The sequence below is a fragment of the Platalea leucorodia genome (genome assembly GCF_965183815.1).
Source record: "Platalea leucorodia genome assembly, chromosome: 14".
NCBI lineage: Eukaryota > Metazoa > Chordata > Aves > Pelecaniformes > Threskiornithidae > Platalea > Platalea leucorodia.
In genome coordinates this window covers 5,341,805-5,356,730 of record NC_138836.1, presented here as the reverse complement: position 1 = coordinate 5,356,730, position 14,926 = coordinate 5,341,805, and the positions used below count along the sequence as shown (strand labels likewise).

The window sequence follows — 14,926 nt, the reverse complement described above, 5'->3', positions numbered from 1 at the left end:
GATTAGAGACTATATGGTTAAGCTACAGTAAAACACCTTTTTATTCATATTATTAGAAGATGACAAACCTGAAGTTCCCAATGAAAAGAGAACACCACATCCTCCGAGTATTCTTTCAGTAACTTCCGGTTTAAAACATTTCTGAACCAGGTTTGAGTTTCTCTCAGAGCTTCACTGAATGCTTCTACTACTTTAACTTCCTGCACAGCACCTCTTGGAACCTGCCACACACACAGAAGAAAATAAGAACAGTTCAAACAGGAGAGCAACATACAACTGATTTAAATAAATATTTCTAAGAGAGATAGCCTAAATGTATCCAAAGCACAAACGCCCAGCAACAGAGACCCACCGCTACTTGAATAAAGGCTAGAGGGATGCTGGGAAGATGCAATGCTTACAAATAGTTTGTGCTTAAGAACACTTATTGCAGGAAGTAAAGACAACATATGCTTAAGGGGAAAAAAAAAACCCAGACTTACTTAAAACAAAACCCGTGACCTAGGGGTTTGACCTTATGTTCAATAAGAATAATCAAAATCTTTAAATGACTTCACAGCTTTTTGAAAGTACCACAATCTTAGTTAATCTAGAGTATTAAGTTTTCCAAATTGAGAATGGATATGATCTAAAACCACTCTGTTGTACCATTTTTGTAACACTTCTAGATATCTTGCTCATATCAACCCATGAATGGTTCCTTGGTACTCACTGCTGTGGGCTGAAGTTTGACAACCTTCGAAATCATCATGGCAGAAGTGGCAGGAATCATGAACCACCTCCCCTGCTTCACGTGCTTGCAGACCCTCGTGTACAGCTTGAAGCAACAGATCAAGCAGGACTGCCAAAAGCAAGCTTCCAGAGCACTGAAAGACAGGAATAAAGAGGAAGAATTTCTTTACTGCTCAGAGGGAAAAAAATAAAAAAGAAAAATCCCCACCAAATTCAATACAGTGTGGCAAATAAACCATCCCTTCCTCAGATAGATTTAAAAAATGTTGCCATCTGACAGAGGGATAGAAGTACAGGATTTCTTTATTCATACAGATTTCAATGCACATATTCAAGCTACAAGCATAACCCCACCCAAGGGGCACAGTATAAATAAAAAGGACGATGCACTTCTGTTACCTGTCCTGTTTCTCATCCAAGGTACAAAGCAGTGTCTTTAGAAGACTCTCTACTACCTAAGAATGGAAAGACAGAAATATCAAACTGTGGAAGGAACCTTACAGACTGATTTCTCATTAGTTAACGGGATGTGTGAAAGAGGGAATTCAGTATTCTTCCATGCCTTCTCCAAAGCTTTTATAAATACACTATAAAATTGCAAAAATTATTTACTGGATGTCAGAGTCAACATATAGGTGGCTATCATTTGTACAAACAAAACCTGCACTTCTTACAATCTAGGGGTTTAAAATTTATTATTATTATTAGTTGCAATGTCCAGTTCCTGCTGTCCTCATACAATACAAGTGTTTTCACAACAGGCAGGAAAATCGCTCAAACCAGCAGCACCTTGCCTAAACCCCAAGAGCTGTGCAAAAAATAGTTTCAGGCAGCCATCTGAGGATCTCAGGATTAAAATATTTCCCGTCGGTGACTAAGAGCAAATCCAGATAAGCAGACCCTTCTCTCATCAATGCCAACAACATTTTTTGCTACAGATACACCCTCTCATCTCCTCTTAGGAGTCTCCTACTTCACAGCAACTATTTTTGCTTTTTGCTAAATTTTAAGCTCTTTGTGCTCTGACTTGCTACCAACCACATTCCCTTCAGTGCCAGTTAGTTCTGCTAAAAGGCACGCTACAGCCCAATTTCAGCCTTTATCCCTTAGCTGGGTAAAGCTGCCAGAAGACAAACCTCAGAATTGTTCCACGAAAGGTCAACATTCTGTAATCTGTAAGAAACACCTTGAAGAGAAGCTAACAAACCACTGGAGAAGTCTCTTATAAATTCAGCCAGGCTCTCCAGGGGCAGCACACAGATCCAGGACTTGACCAGAGTCCTATCCAATTCCATTAAGTATCTCTTTTCTTTCATTAGTTGCAGTAGGGTCCTGGATGGAAGACAAAACAAAATCTTCAAGTTTTCAAGGTACGAAAGGCTAAAAGCTTGTTCAGCCCACAGAGGACTCTTATTCTCACTCCTCTGCTTTTTTCATTTACAGCTGAAGATCGGTAGAAGACCCCAAGACCCAGTAATCACAGAAGCAGTATCAAACTACTGAGCAAAAGCACTCAAGGAAAATAAACGCCAGGTCTTGCTCAGATCCTGCACAACACGTATCATGAGTTGCTTTAACTCACGCCAGGCATCACCAACCACGCAAGCTGCTCCACAGCTTGCAGGATTAAGGGTTGTTTGTGTCTGAAAGGTAATATACTGCACAGCTTTGCTACACACCATACTCTGAGCAACCAATATGGTCTGTGTTCGTATATCCCAAATATCCACCATCAACCTGCTATGTTTCTTATTTTTTTAAAAACAAGAGAGTTAGAAAAGAGAGATAAAGGTGACCACCACCAACTACAATGTCAAGGCACCGGATATAACTAGAAATTCTGGAAAACTCACTTATCTCGTTTCTTCCTTGTTTCGGCAAACGGAAGCCCTTCCAGCCCCGCCCAGCTATCTTCTTCCACCAGCAAGTCGTCATGCTGCAAAGGAGCAGCAAAGAAATGCAGAAGAGGAATAATCCACACCCACTGGTCTACTTGTTCATCAATGCATCTCTGGCACAAGTTTATCAGGTGAACCTTCAAACTAAAGGAAAAAAAAAAAATCAAAACAAACACACACAGTAAAAGAATAGCTTTTTACAGGACTCAAGAGTGTCCTGGGCTGAGGCAGGGGTGAAGGCTAAATCTCAGTCTTCTATGTACCTTCAGATAACTTGTGGTAATTATTTTAGGTCAATCTTATCTTTATTGAAGAGTATATATGGTAAAAGTTTAAAACTCAAAGCTATAATCTTACCTGAATCTCTCTGCACAAACCCTACTAATATAGCGCTAAGAAGACGTGCCAATACTTTATCTACAGTTTCCACATGAGCCCCTCCCAGCTCAGTCAGAGATGGGGCGACACAGATGCACGGAGCCAGGCATTCTAGGGACAATTCTTGCCCTCCTTGATTGGGCTGAAGTACTACAAAGGCCTCCAAAAGGAAATTTAATAGCTGCAGCCGTGCAAGCGAAGAACTAGAAATTCGAGTGCCAGATATGCAGTTAGATAACAGTCTAACAAGCAGGCATTCTGAGGAAAAAAAAAAATCAACAAAAAACATGTGTAATGATGCACATCAGAGGAGACAAGAAGAACCCAAATATGGCATTTAAATTTAAAGGACTAAGCACATGATGATCATTGGAGTTTGTAAGTATGAATAGCAAGCAGGTAAGAAGCCGGAAACTGCTTGACAGAAAAGGATAACAAATAAGATTTTTATATATAAAGAAAAAACAATAGTTTTAACTCAAATCTACTACTCTGGCAACAGTGACAAGTTGCAATAAGGGAAATCTGTTTGGACAGAAGTAAAACATAGTGCACATCAAAAAAGGTATGTGACTGGAAGAGGGCCCCAGAGAGGTTGTGCACTCTTCATCCCTGGAGCTTTTCAGAACTTGACTGCGACCTTGCCTGGACGTTAGCTCTGCTTTGAACAGGAGGTTGGAACAGAGACCTCCAAAGATCCCTTCAAATCCAATTTTTTTCTGATTCTCTGAGAGCTGAATCCCTCATTGCTTTACCACAGGGTGCTATGCTTGCAGCAAAATCAGCCCAGTTAGTTACCTTGTAAGTACTCCAGTAACATACATACCCAGTAACTGCTGCAAAAGCCTCTTTGATATGACACATTTCATCCTGTATGGCTTGTTGTGATACCTTATCCAAGCACAAGAGGCTACACAGGTCAGCCAGATTGCTTTTTAATGCTGGCAGATAGAACGTTTCAACTACTGTGAGAATGGTGAGCCCCAGAGCTAGTTTACTTTTTATTACTACGTCCTCCTGCGATGCTTTTGCACCTTGTGGTGCAAGGAAAGGAAGAGCTATTTTCTTCATATATTTTAGCAGCAAATTGTTCACCTAGGATAAAGAAGGGAAGAAACAAACCAACCACAGCATTAGTTCCCCAACAAGTCTTTTCCTTCTGAAGCCATTTTCTTCTGGCAGTTACAGTGAGGACACTCGATAGCCCTATACACCCCACAGCACCATGGTGGTACCAGGATCTAAGCACACATGGTAGTGACCACCACCAGAACATCAGGCACAGTACCCCAGTACCTGTGATGGTTTGGTGCCCCTCTGTGCTACCAGCTCCCACCACTCAGCTACTGCTGCACCTTCCCACGCCCAGCAGAGCACCAAGGGACTGGGGCAGATGTCAGGAAGGGAAACGGTGAGCTGAGCAGTTGTACACCCAACGCTGCCTTACGTTACCATCGCACACCGCAAGCAGACTGCAGCTTCCCAGCGGACTCAGGCTTGGCTGGGAATCAGTGAAAGGAGAGACCCTTCTGTCCGTACCCACAGCCCCCAAAAGCTACTCTGAAACCACGTCCAGGGGGTCCGCAGTACTGTGGTGCTTGGTGATACCAAAATCACCCTTCTGAAACCCAATAGTGACATGAAACACCCGTGGGCTCTGCTGAGCTGGGTGGGTATGCCATCTTGTGGCCTCTCCCGTGTCACCAGGAGGAGGGAGGCTGCGGGGAGTTAGAAATGAGCAGCCCTGACACCAGTCCAAAGCCCCAGAAAAGACAACATGACATTTCTGCCATATTTCATAATTATGCCAGGTAAGAAGTTTAGGACTCCAGAAGCCCTGTCTGCATCACTGCTTAGAACTGGATCAGGAGGAGCTCATCTCAAAAAAAGGAAAAAAAAAAAAAAAAAACGGCAGGCTTGGAGTCCAAGACAAGTGTGACGAAGTTGATGACAGAGCGACTGGCAGCAAAACTAAAGGGCCAGGCTTTGGAAATTAATATCCAGACACAAAACCCACTCAAGTAAGAAGCTGCCACATCACAGCTCTGCTGCTGACCAATATGGGATATTCAGAACGGCACCTAATTGCAAAGGTGTGACTGAAGTTCCCAAGGCAGACAGTGGCAGTCACCCCGAAAGGATCCCTGCTGCTTCTGTCACACCTGAACTTTTTGACTGGAAAAGCAAAATTAACCCAACAAGGTCAACAGCAAAACTAAAGTTCTGTGTTTTGTAACTGAACGTCTGTTTTCTAGTATCTGTTAAAAAAAAAAAAAATAAAAAAACCATTACCTGCTGTGTGCCAAAGTTTAACTCTGTCCATAGCATTTTCCTGCTGTCATATACCCATGGCTCTTTTGTAACGACATGAAACTGTCTCAGCTGGAATAAGAAGTTTCTCAGGTTGTCGGGACTCCAGGTTCCAAGAATGCTGAAGATATTTTCTAACATAATATTTGCAGCTATTTCCTTCCCTTCCACCACATCTTTGTTTTTATTGCCAGCAACAGTCTTCCAAAAGTTTTTGATTGCAGAAGGCTTTGCGCACACAATATCATCATACTGATGCCATTCTAGAATAAGCAACACAGATGAGAACACAGGAAAACAATCATTTGAGAAACAAACGCACATTTGCACATGCCTTCACTCTTCCAGCTGTCTGCAGAAATACCCCCGCTGACCCATTAAGTTTCCAACTTCAGATAATGCTGTCTAATAATAATAATGCTAGTCCATATGAAGTTAGAGATCATCCCACCAAAAAAACATGGATCATCCCAATGTGCAGATCCAGTCAGAAAAGCTCACCTCCACCGTTGAGCAAGCTGCCTCTTATTGATAAGCAGCGATTCACATGATTATTCGATACGGAACGCTTGTAAATAAATTCATACTCCCCTTCACGACAGGTAACCCAATATTTGTAAGGAATATCTTTATCCACAATTTCTTTTGCAAGAGTTACAGTGCCTTCAATGAGGTATCCATGTTGTTCTAGATGCCTAGGAAACACAAAACACAGCAAAGGAGGGCAAAGGACATGTCAGCTGACCTATATACTTCCTTTTCCACACATCACTCCATTTTTAATAGGAATGGTGATCATTCTTTCACAATGAAAATTTTAGGATAGTTATCTCCACTATGAAAACCCTTTGCAGCAATACCCACCCATGGACATACAGCTACAGTCTTACGTATTAAACGAAGTACCACATTGCATCCTGTTCTCCAGAGCCAAAACACTCCTGTGCCTCCATGTGACTCAAGAGGGTACTCACTTGGTGCAGTTCAGCTCACAAATGTTGTCCTTCCAGTCTTCATAGGAAGGAATGCCTTCAGCCCTGATGAACACTTTATCGGTCTCGGGGTTTAGTTTGAAGTCTTTGGACAATATTGCATGGAAATACACTGTAACACCATCACTTCGGTTCACAGAACTACAAGAAAGAATTAGAAGGAAAATAGCAAGAACTCTAATTTTTACTTTTTTTTTTTAAATTGCACAGATCACCAAAAACAACAAATAAGATTTGAGCCACTAGCTCACTGGATGCAAGACCCATAAGCTCTGTCAGCAGTTTGCTCTAACTGATGCTACATAGCAGGCCTAGTGTAAAGCCTAGCGCAAAAAGGAAAAATGGGTTCCTAAAGGCAGCATGAAATGCTCTGGCCACGTGCATCTGCATCACTGCATTGGTAAGCCAACAGAAATACCTCACCCAGCAGAGTCACCTGAAATGGCTAAGCTTTATCCCTCCTCCAGCTCATACACATTAAGCAAAACAAGTTATACTAATCAAAACAGCTCTTCACACCATTAAAGGGTTACATGCGTGAAGCACATGTTGCTCACACGAGTAAGAAATAAGAAGGCAATCTCTTTTTTTATTCATCAGATACTCAAAAAGGTTCAAATACCCAGTGTACCACATTACCCAGTACATGACCTGTGCTGCAACTCCTGATTAAACATTGGCTCTCTCTCGCACGAGCAGTGGTTTACCTCAGTTTTAAGGCAATTCTATTTCCACATATCCAAGATACATGCAGACCTAATCTTAGTACTTCAATCTCCTGCCTCAGTCTGGAGTCCCCTAGTCCTCCTCACACCAAATCCTGTAAGAAAGAAGGCTGGGGAGCAGCAGGGGTGTTCTCACCTTTCTATAACCTTATCCACGGGTTTCTGCTTCCTTTGTTGTTTTTTGTCCTTGCAACTGTCTGTTACAGCTGAAGCATCATCCTTTCTAGCAACCTCAGGTGCTTTGGTCTGACTTGTCTTCTCAGTTACTCCATGCATTTTCTCACTTGGGGTCTTCTTTTTCTCCTTTTTGTCCTCATTCTGCGATAGGAAAACAAACAATGCCCAATTAAACAGGAGACCCTGAAAGGACAACATCTGCAGAAATATCTAACATTTCTTCAGATGGGTGGGGATACCCAGAAATCACAGCATAGCAGCCAGCTTCATACTTCTGGAAATACTAATCCCTCACTGAGGGAAGCTACTGGTTAAGGAAAATAATGCATGGATTGCAAAAGGAATCCAATCTACAAACATTGGCAAGAAGTCAGGTCAATAACCCACAGGTGCTCAGAGGATAGGGTGTAAAAAAAATGAAAGATAACCAACAGCAATTTACAGCTTTACAGGTCTGTCTGTGAGCGGAGCACAAGCACCTACAAAGCATGAAGATCTCCTCATCGGGGAGATCCAACAGAGCTCACTGGAGAGCACACCTGGAAGAGCTGGCTGGAGAAGAGACAAGTTCACAGCTCCTGGGGGTAACTGAGCAACCACTCAGCAAGAGCTGCGCTAGAGCTAACACACAGGACAGCAAAACTCAAAAAAAGAAACACTTCATAGTGTCCCCTGCTTTCTCCCCAGCCTCATGATCTTCAGCTTTACCGACAGCACAAAAGAATCATAGTTATAAAGGGAAACGTTGCCCAACTCAACCAAATACTCACCAGAGTGTTCAGTCACACACTTACCTTGGAAGTCGAACAGCTCGCTTTCTGACTGCTGTCTTCTTTACCCTTGCCAGCCTGCGAGCTTTTGACCACAGGTGGAGTCTTTGTGTCTTGACTTCGATGTTCAGCGCAAGGAGTTGCAGGCTTACTTTTAGGTGCTCCTGTACCAGAAGACAACCCAGAGGAAACGCTCGCTGTCTCGCCTGTTGAGGCCAGTTCCTTACTGCTACCCGAGGACTGGGAATCTGGTCTGGTTTCTGGAAGCTGGCCAGCATCAGGGGCACAACTGCCCCCTTCCACGTTACTCCTGACCATTTCTCCACACTCAGCGGTATTTCCACCTCCCACCTTCTCCTTTGGTGCTTCAGAGCTTGGAGATGGGGCAGCGTCTGTGCTGCTCTGCTTTGGTGGGGTCATCACATCTACGCTGCTGTGACTGCCTTCTGCAACCGCTTCTAGGCTTCCAGCTTTCTTTTCCAAGTGACCCAACACTGTGTCGCTTTCATGTGCGCTTCCACTGTCACTAGCAAGTACGTCAGCACCCGGTTTGGCTACTTGACTGCCCGGGGTTTGGATTTCTTGTGGAATAACACATGTATTAGGCAATTCTGTGGTTTGAGCTGGTGCTGTGCTTAGAGAAGGCAGAGAGTCCTGCTCCCTGGAGCTGGAAAGACCCTTCTTTGCTTTATTCCTCTTCTTTTTCTATTAAAAAAAAGGAAGGAACAACACAATGTCTGTTTATTCATTGTTGAAGATAAATTCTTGGTCACCTCCTCCATTGCAGCTAGTACCAACATCTTCCTGCTACACTGGGTTAATGGAGAACGATCAGGAAGAGAAGGGACAAGACCAGCTACCATCTTCTGTAGTAGGTGAAATGCAAGTAACTCTTGAGAATTCTGTCATTTTAATATTCAAGACTTTCTCAGCAGGAACACAGAGCAGCGCTGAGCATGATGCTTACTAACAAGATCAGACCAATTACTAAGCTGAATTCTGTACTGTTTCCCTCAATGCAGCAAAGGTACTGGCGGGGGAGCTGTACCGCTCTCCACAGCAGCTGTCCGCATACACAACATTTAACGTAAGCAAATAAATCTACAGTTTGCCTAGGAACACAGGCAGCAGCATCCAGATGCAGGCCAAAGGGATTTGTGGTGATGCAGCCCAGCCTCATTGCTTTACAAAAGAGAGAGCAACAAGTTACCAGCTACTCCTGCTCCTCAGCACTGACAAAGAGCCTTACCTTTCTCTGTGACTTCTCAGAAGAACCACCAGCCACACACTGAGGAGCGGTCTCTGAGCTATCACTTGGAGCTGTTACACACTCCAGCAGCGATGTTCCCTCTTCCTCCTCCTCCCATGTTCCAGCAGAGGAAGGAGGTCCCGCTGGAGTGCATTCAGGTGTGGTCTCTGAGGTATTGATCAGAGCTCCTGTGTTCTCCACCTGCAATCCTCTCTCCTCCTCCTTTGCTTCAGGGATGGAAGAAGGCCCATCAGCACCTTCTCCCTTCGCATCTCCCCCAGGCTCTGCTCCTGTATCAAGGACTGGAGCCCGCTTCACCTCTCTTCTTTCTGCAATGGAGGCAAGGTTCATCATTAAACTAGACAGTCAGGGAAGAAAACAGTTCTCGGCTGGTGTTGAGCAAGCAGGGTCTGCCACTGACTAAATGCATCGATTGAATACACAGGAGCCGCTTTGCTGTTCCCTGTTCAACACCTACCACTAGCAATGACACCATCCTCCATCCCTAGCACAGTCTCCTTCCCTCTCCAAGGCCCCTGCAGTCAGCAGCAGAATAATTAAGATAAGAAATCACTGCACTGAGGTACTGATCTTTCTCTGTACTACCTCCAGCTAACATGCTGCTTGCCGAAGCAGCAGGCACTGGGAACCACAACTGCCTGTTGAAATGCTCAAGGACCCTCAAGATGTGCAGTGACAGAACACCAGCACTTGCCAGCTTTTTCAACCTTCTGGACTGACTGTGTGACCGTGCAGCTGAGTGTTGTGTCCAGGACGGCATGGGAAACTTCCTTTTTTATCTTCAACAGTTTTATCCAGGCCCTAAAACTTGTGAAAAGGCAGCTCGGATCTGAATCAGGCATCAGAGCAGATCTCCACCTTCTACCGACCTGTTCTACAGGCTCTTCAGCACTGTCTCTACCCCAAGTTTGAGAGCAGAAGCTTTTAGCCTCTTTGAGTGGAGATCAACCAACACCAAAAGACACTGATTTCCTCTGGGTATTTTTGGGAGCAGGAGCACAAAAAAAAAAAAAAAAAAAAATCAAGGTGAAGGTAGCTCACAGCATCTGAGTATTACAGCCCAAAGGCTGCACCATGACAGCAGGTTGTTTTGTACGTGAGGCACCCTTTGCAATATTGTCTCACATCCAATTTACTATCATGCCACTATCTGAAGATTTTAAACTCTTCCCTGAGCTTTTCCTGCTCCTCAGTGACTCCTCTGTTGACCAGGCTTGACCTGCACACATTTACTTGGTAGAACTCCCTGGTTCCCCAGACAGAGGGCATATTTACCTGGTAAAGCACTACAACTCCTTCCACCACCTTTAACCATTGCCAGAAGCAGGGACAAAGCTTTTGGACCACCAGAACAGATGCTTTGGATGTTTTTCCTACAGCATTTAAGACCTGGAAGTGCTGGGTTTGTCACCTTGCCATTCTGGATTGCAGAGGGATTTGCTAAGAATTGATCTTGTCAGGACTACAGCAGGCTGATTCTGATTTAGTGTATTCTTTTGGGATCCTACTTCTTCATATCAACACACCAAAAGCAATTCTGGTGGCCCGGGTCATTCTCTCTTTAAGCAAATAAAGGATTAGGAAATATTTCTCCCCGTGTAACTGCATTAATTGTGTACTTGATTCTGTTACTGTTTGTAGAGGCAGAATTAGCGTGTTGTCAAACAGAAGCTCAGGCAGTGAATTCTAAACCTAACAGTAAGCTGACGATATAGGAAATTCTGGTTCAAGAGGGACTAGATCAGTGTTGTGGTTTAACCCAGCAGGCGGCTAAACACCACACACCCGTTCGCTCACTCCCCCCACAGTGGGATGGGGGAGAGGATAGGAAAAAAGGTAAAACTTATGGGTTGAGATAAAGGCAATTTAATAGGACAGAAAAGGAAGGGAAAATAATAATAATGATAAAAGAATATACGAAACCAGTGATGCACAATGCAATTGCTCACCACCCGCTGACCGATGCCAGCCAGTTCCTGAGCAGCGGACCCTCGGCCAGCTTTCCCCCAGTTTATATACTGAGTGTGACGCCATACGGTGTGGGACAGCCCTTTGGCCAGTTGGGGTCAGCTGTCCCAGCCGTGCCCCCTCCCAGCTCCTTGTGCCCCCCAGCCTCCTCGCTGGCAGGGCAGTATGAGAAGCAGGAAAAGGCCTTGACGCTGTGCAAGCCCTGCTCAGCAGTAACTAAAACATCAGTGTGTCATCAACATTATTCTCACCCCAAATCCAAAACACAGCACTATAGCAGCTACTAGGAAGAAAATTAACTCTATCCCAGCCAAAACCAGGACAACCAGTCTTTGTAAAACAGCATTCCATAAAAATGGCACCAGTTCATTGGCAAAATGGAAACTAGTTCAACACTGGAGATTCGAGTGCGGAGAATGTGTGTAGGTGTCAGTGACTGACTTGCTTCTCTCTCCATCCCCCACTAGTCACTGCAAAGTGAGGAAAACTCCATGTCTGGCAAGTAATGCAAGGGAAGTTTGAGACGAGAGCAGCACGTAATGACCTGGCCAGAGCAGCCCAGAGCTCCACAAGCACCAGGGCTAACACAGGAACCAGGGGACACCCGCAGCCTCCGGTCGCCGTGCAGCCCCGGGGCACGCCAGCACCGTGCTCCAGCCAGTCCCCCCACGCAGCATCCCCCAGCTCCCCCCGCATTGCAGCCTCCTACCTGAATCCTCGTCCCCAGGGCCCGCGATGGGAGCCAGCTGGGCCCCACATTTGCTGCAAGAACCAGGAGAATCATCCCCAGACACAAAGTGACACACGTGGCACTTCATGTTTCCCAGCCGCAAACTCTGCGATAAGCTTTTTCGGAGCCACGGAGGGAGAGAAAAGGATGGGGCAGAAAGAGAAATACAAAATATTAATGTGAAGTAATGAACCTTTGTCACATAACCTTTCTCCCGGCTCCTGTTTTATTTTCAAGGAACCAAACTGTGATAGCCAAGAGCAAGGCCCCGGCCGCGGGGGCTGCCATCCCTCAGCTGCCCCAGCTCACAGGCCTGGGGGGGAAACCACAAACGCTTTAAAAAATAAACAAATAAAACCAGCTACTCCACTCTGGACAGAGACTTTTTATAATTAAAGGCATTTGGGAACCCACCGGAGCCGGCAGGGTGCAGTGAGGGCAGCGCAGCCGAGCAGGCCCGGGCACGGGCAAAGCCATACTCCGCCGGCAGGGCGGGCTCGGGCAGCCTCACAGGCAGGCCCCGCTCACTGTCCCCCGGCAGCCCCGGAGGTCGGCAGGGTCCTGCTCCCGCCAGACAGGCCGGGAGCCCCGTCCCGCCGGGCTGTGCCGGGGAAGGGCTGGGGCCGGGCCGGGCCGGGCGCGACCGGGGACGGGGCAGGCCCCGCAGGCCGCAGCCCCGGCCCTCACCTGCACCGCCCGGGGCGGAGGCGGGGTTGACCCTTGGGCGGAGCCTATATGCAAATGAAGCACCGCTCCTTCCCCGCGGATAGGCGGCAACTTTGCCTCTCCCGCGTAGATATGCAAACGAGCCGGGTGGATGGACCAATGGCGTGGCGAAGGGCCGGCGGAATGCAAATGAGGCCCGTTAAGTGAGGGCCGGCGGGCAGGGGGCGGGGCTCCCCGCCTTCGCGGGCGGGGGCCGGGGGCACCGGGGGGCACCGGGGGCACCGGGGGTTGGGGGCCAGGATGACCGGGGGACTGGGAGGCACCGGGGGGCCGCCGGTATGGGTGCACCGCGGGGAGGACCGGGACCTCCAAGGGGGAGCGGTGTCCCGGGTGCACCGGCCGGAGAGAAGAAGGGAGCGCCCAGGGACGGCCGGGGGGATCGGGGCGCACCGGGGGGCTGCAGCGGGACCCGGAGCCCGCAGCGCACCGCCCTTCCCGGCCCCGGCAGGGCAGCCCCTCGCGCCGCCCGCACCGGACCCCCCCCCGGTGCCCCGTCCCAGCCCACCCCGCCGATCCCGGCAACGCAACTCACCGGGGGGCCGGGGGTCGGGGACCGGCACCTGCAGCGCCCGCTCCGCCGAGCCGCGCCGCCGCCTCCCGCCTGGCAAAGTTTCGTTTTTCCGCCGAGCCGCCAACTTTCGTTTCTGGGACGTCACCGTCGCCGCCCCCCGCCCGGCCCCGCTCCGGCCCGGCCAACCCCGCCACGGCGGGGCCGGCACCGGCTCTGGCCGCCTTCCGCCGGGCGGCTCCCGGAGCCGGGCAGGGCCCCCCCGGCCCCCCGGCCCCCGCCGCCGAGAGCGGGCCGGGCCGCCGGGCATCCTCCCGGGCACCGGAGAAGCGCAGCAAAGGGCCGCTACCGGTGGGAGGGAGCGGGCGCTCCGCTCTCCCCGGGACGCCCAAACCTCGCCCGGTACCGCACCAAGAGCCCAGCCCGCTGTGGAGGGCTTGGGAGAGGCTTGGCATTGACCTGAGGGCCAGTTCTAGCCCAGAGCTGGATGCCCGCTGCTGGCGGGGCAGTGCCAGTGGGGACTGGCCTGGAGCTCAGCCCTCTTCTCTTCCTTCTGAGCCCAGTTTTAGCAGCTCCCAGAGCTCCAGCAAAGCCCCTCTTTTTTCTACTTTTGGCTGGTGGGGTGGAGACGTACCAGCCCCCCGCCACTGCCTGGAGGGAGACATCCCTCAGGCCACGATCGATCATTTCTTATTCCCATCTGGTCTCTGAGCTGCTGCAATAACACAGGCAGCAAATGGTCATAAACGGGCTCCTGAGGCCGCTGGAGCGGGGCTGTGTCAGCGCTGGGGGCGGCCGTGGGGTGTTTCACCCTTCTGTTAAGTGCACGTGCTCCCCGGACGGCGCAGGGACGCAGGATGGGGCCTGCCAGCAGCGGTGGGGAGGGCAAGCGTGTTGGAGGAAAATACATCATGCTGGATCCAACAGCCAAAAGTGGGGATGCGGCTGCCACCCTGTCCCCAGATCCAACTGGGACCGAGCTGGCCTGCGCTTCACTAGCGCTCACAAACTCACTCGCACACGCGCTATTTACACACAACCAGCCCTTTTTACCGCCTTACCCCCTCTTTTCCCACTCTTGCTCCTCCCAGCATCCGCGGGCAGGGGGTTACCTGAGCTCCCTCCTGCCGCTGTCTCGCCGAGCTCCTCTCCGGGCGTGCGGAGCAGCTTTCACAGCGCAACCTGATGCAGCGCAGGGCTGCAGCCAGCTGCCCCACAACGTGAAGAGAAACAGGTCGAACCTGCTCTGTCTCTGTGCGGGTCACTCCTGGTCTGGGGAGACAGATGGACAGATGGACAGACAGAGAAGGCATGTGTGCCCTTCCAGTTCTGCAAATGCTTCTCTGCTGCCGGTGCAGCGAGGAACTCACCGCCCAGCACTCTGCCGCTGTGGAAATGCTCCTCCAGCCTCCGGCAGCAGGACCTGTCGGCCCTCGCAGTTTTTGTGGCTCCTGGGCACCTCTGCTGCCACTGCAAAACCTGCAAAATTTTTCGCAGGAGGAGCTGTGCCGGAGCGTGCCTTCAGGCACTGAGCAACCCAGAAGCTGAGCGGAGCCTGGTTTCAGTTTCCTTTCCTTGGTTTGCTCAGCAGCGCCCAGAAATTAGGGCTTAATTTTTCCTTCCCATACAAAAGGCAAAAGCTTTCCCCAAAGGAAGGCAGAGATCACGCTGACTCATTTGCCATTACTGCTTTATTATACCTTCCTTACGGGGATGTCAGCCAAGGGCAGTTCAGGAAAACT

The 14,926-nt window shown here is 48.8% G+C and overlaps 1 protein-coding gene across 5 annotated transcripts in view; it reads right to left on the bottom strand.

The window, feature by feature from the left end:
• The window catches only part of RNF213 (ring finger protein 213), a 55,721-nt gene extending 41,304 nt beyond the window's left edge, over window positions 1-14,417 (bottom strand). For 3 of the 5 annotated variants that reach the window (XR_014229742.1, XM_082326874.1, XM_082326877.1), the window contains exons 1-14: window positions 12,365-12,591; window positions 11,930-12,066; window positions 9,232-9,560; window positions 8,007-8,687; window positions 7,172-7,353; window positions 6,293-6,451; window positions 5,820-6,013; window positions 5,301-5,581; window positions 3,835-4,103; window positions 2,586-2,774; window positions 1,869-2,064; window positions 1,132-1,187; window positions 713-866; window positions 69-221 (exon numbers count right to left, since the gene is read on the bottom strand). Coding sequence is in view for 4 of the 5 variants with exons in the window: in XM_082326874.1 (XP_082183000.1) it covers window positions 69-221; window positions 713-866; window positions 1,132-1,187; window positions 1,869-2,064; window positions 2,586-2,774; window positions 3,835-4,103; window positions 5,301-5,581; window positions 5,820-6,013; window positions 6,293-6,451; window positions 7,172-7,353; window positions 8,007-8,687; window positions 9,232-9,560; window positions 11,930-12,038 (2,952 nt within the window). In the remaining variant the exon portion in view is untranslated. Of the gene's footprint in view, window positions 1-68; window positions 222-712; window positions 867-1,131; window positions 1,188-1,868; window positions 2,065-2,585; window positions 2,775-3,834; window positions 4,104-5,300; window positions 5,582-5,819; window positions 6,014-6,292; window positions 6,452-7,171; window positions 7,354-8,006; window positions 8,688-9,231; window positions 9,561-11,929; window positions 12,067-12,364; window positions 12,592-13,208; window positions 13,279-14,296 lie in introns of those variants that run through there. The other 2 variants (XM_082326875.1, XM_082326876.1) reach the window with 2 other exon arrangements.
• Window positions 14,418-14,926: the final 509 nt, after the last annotated feature.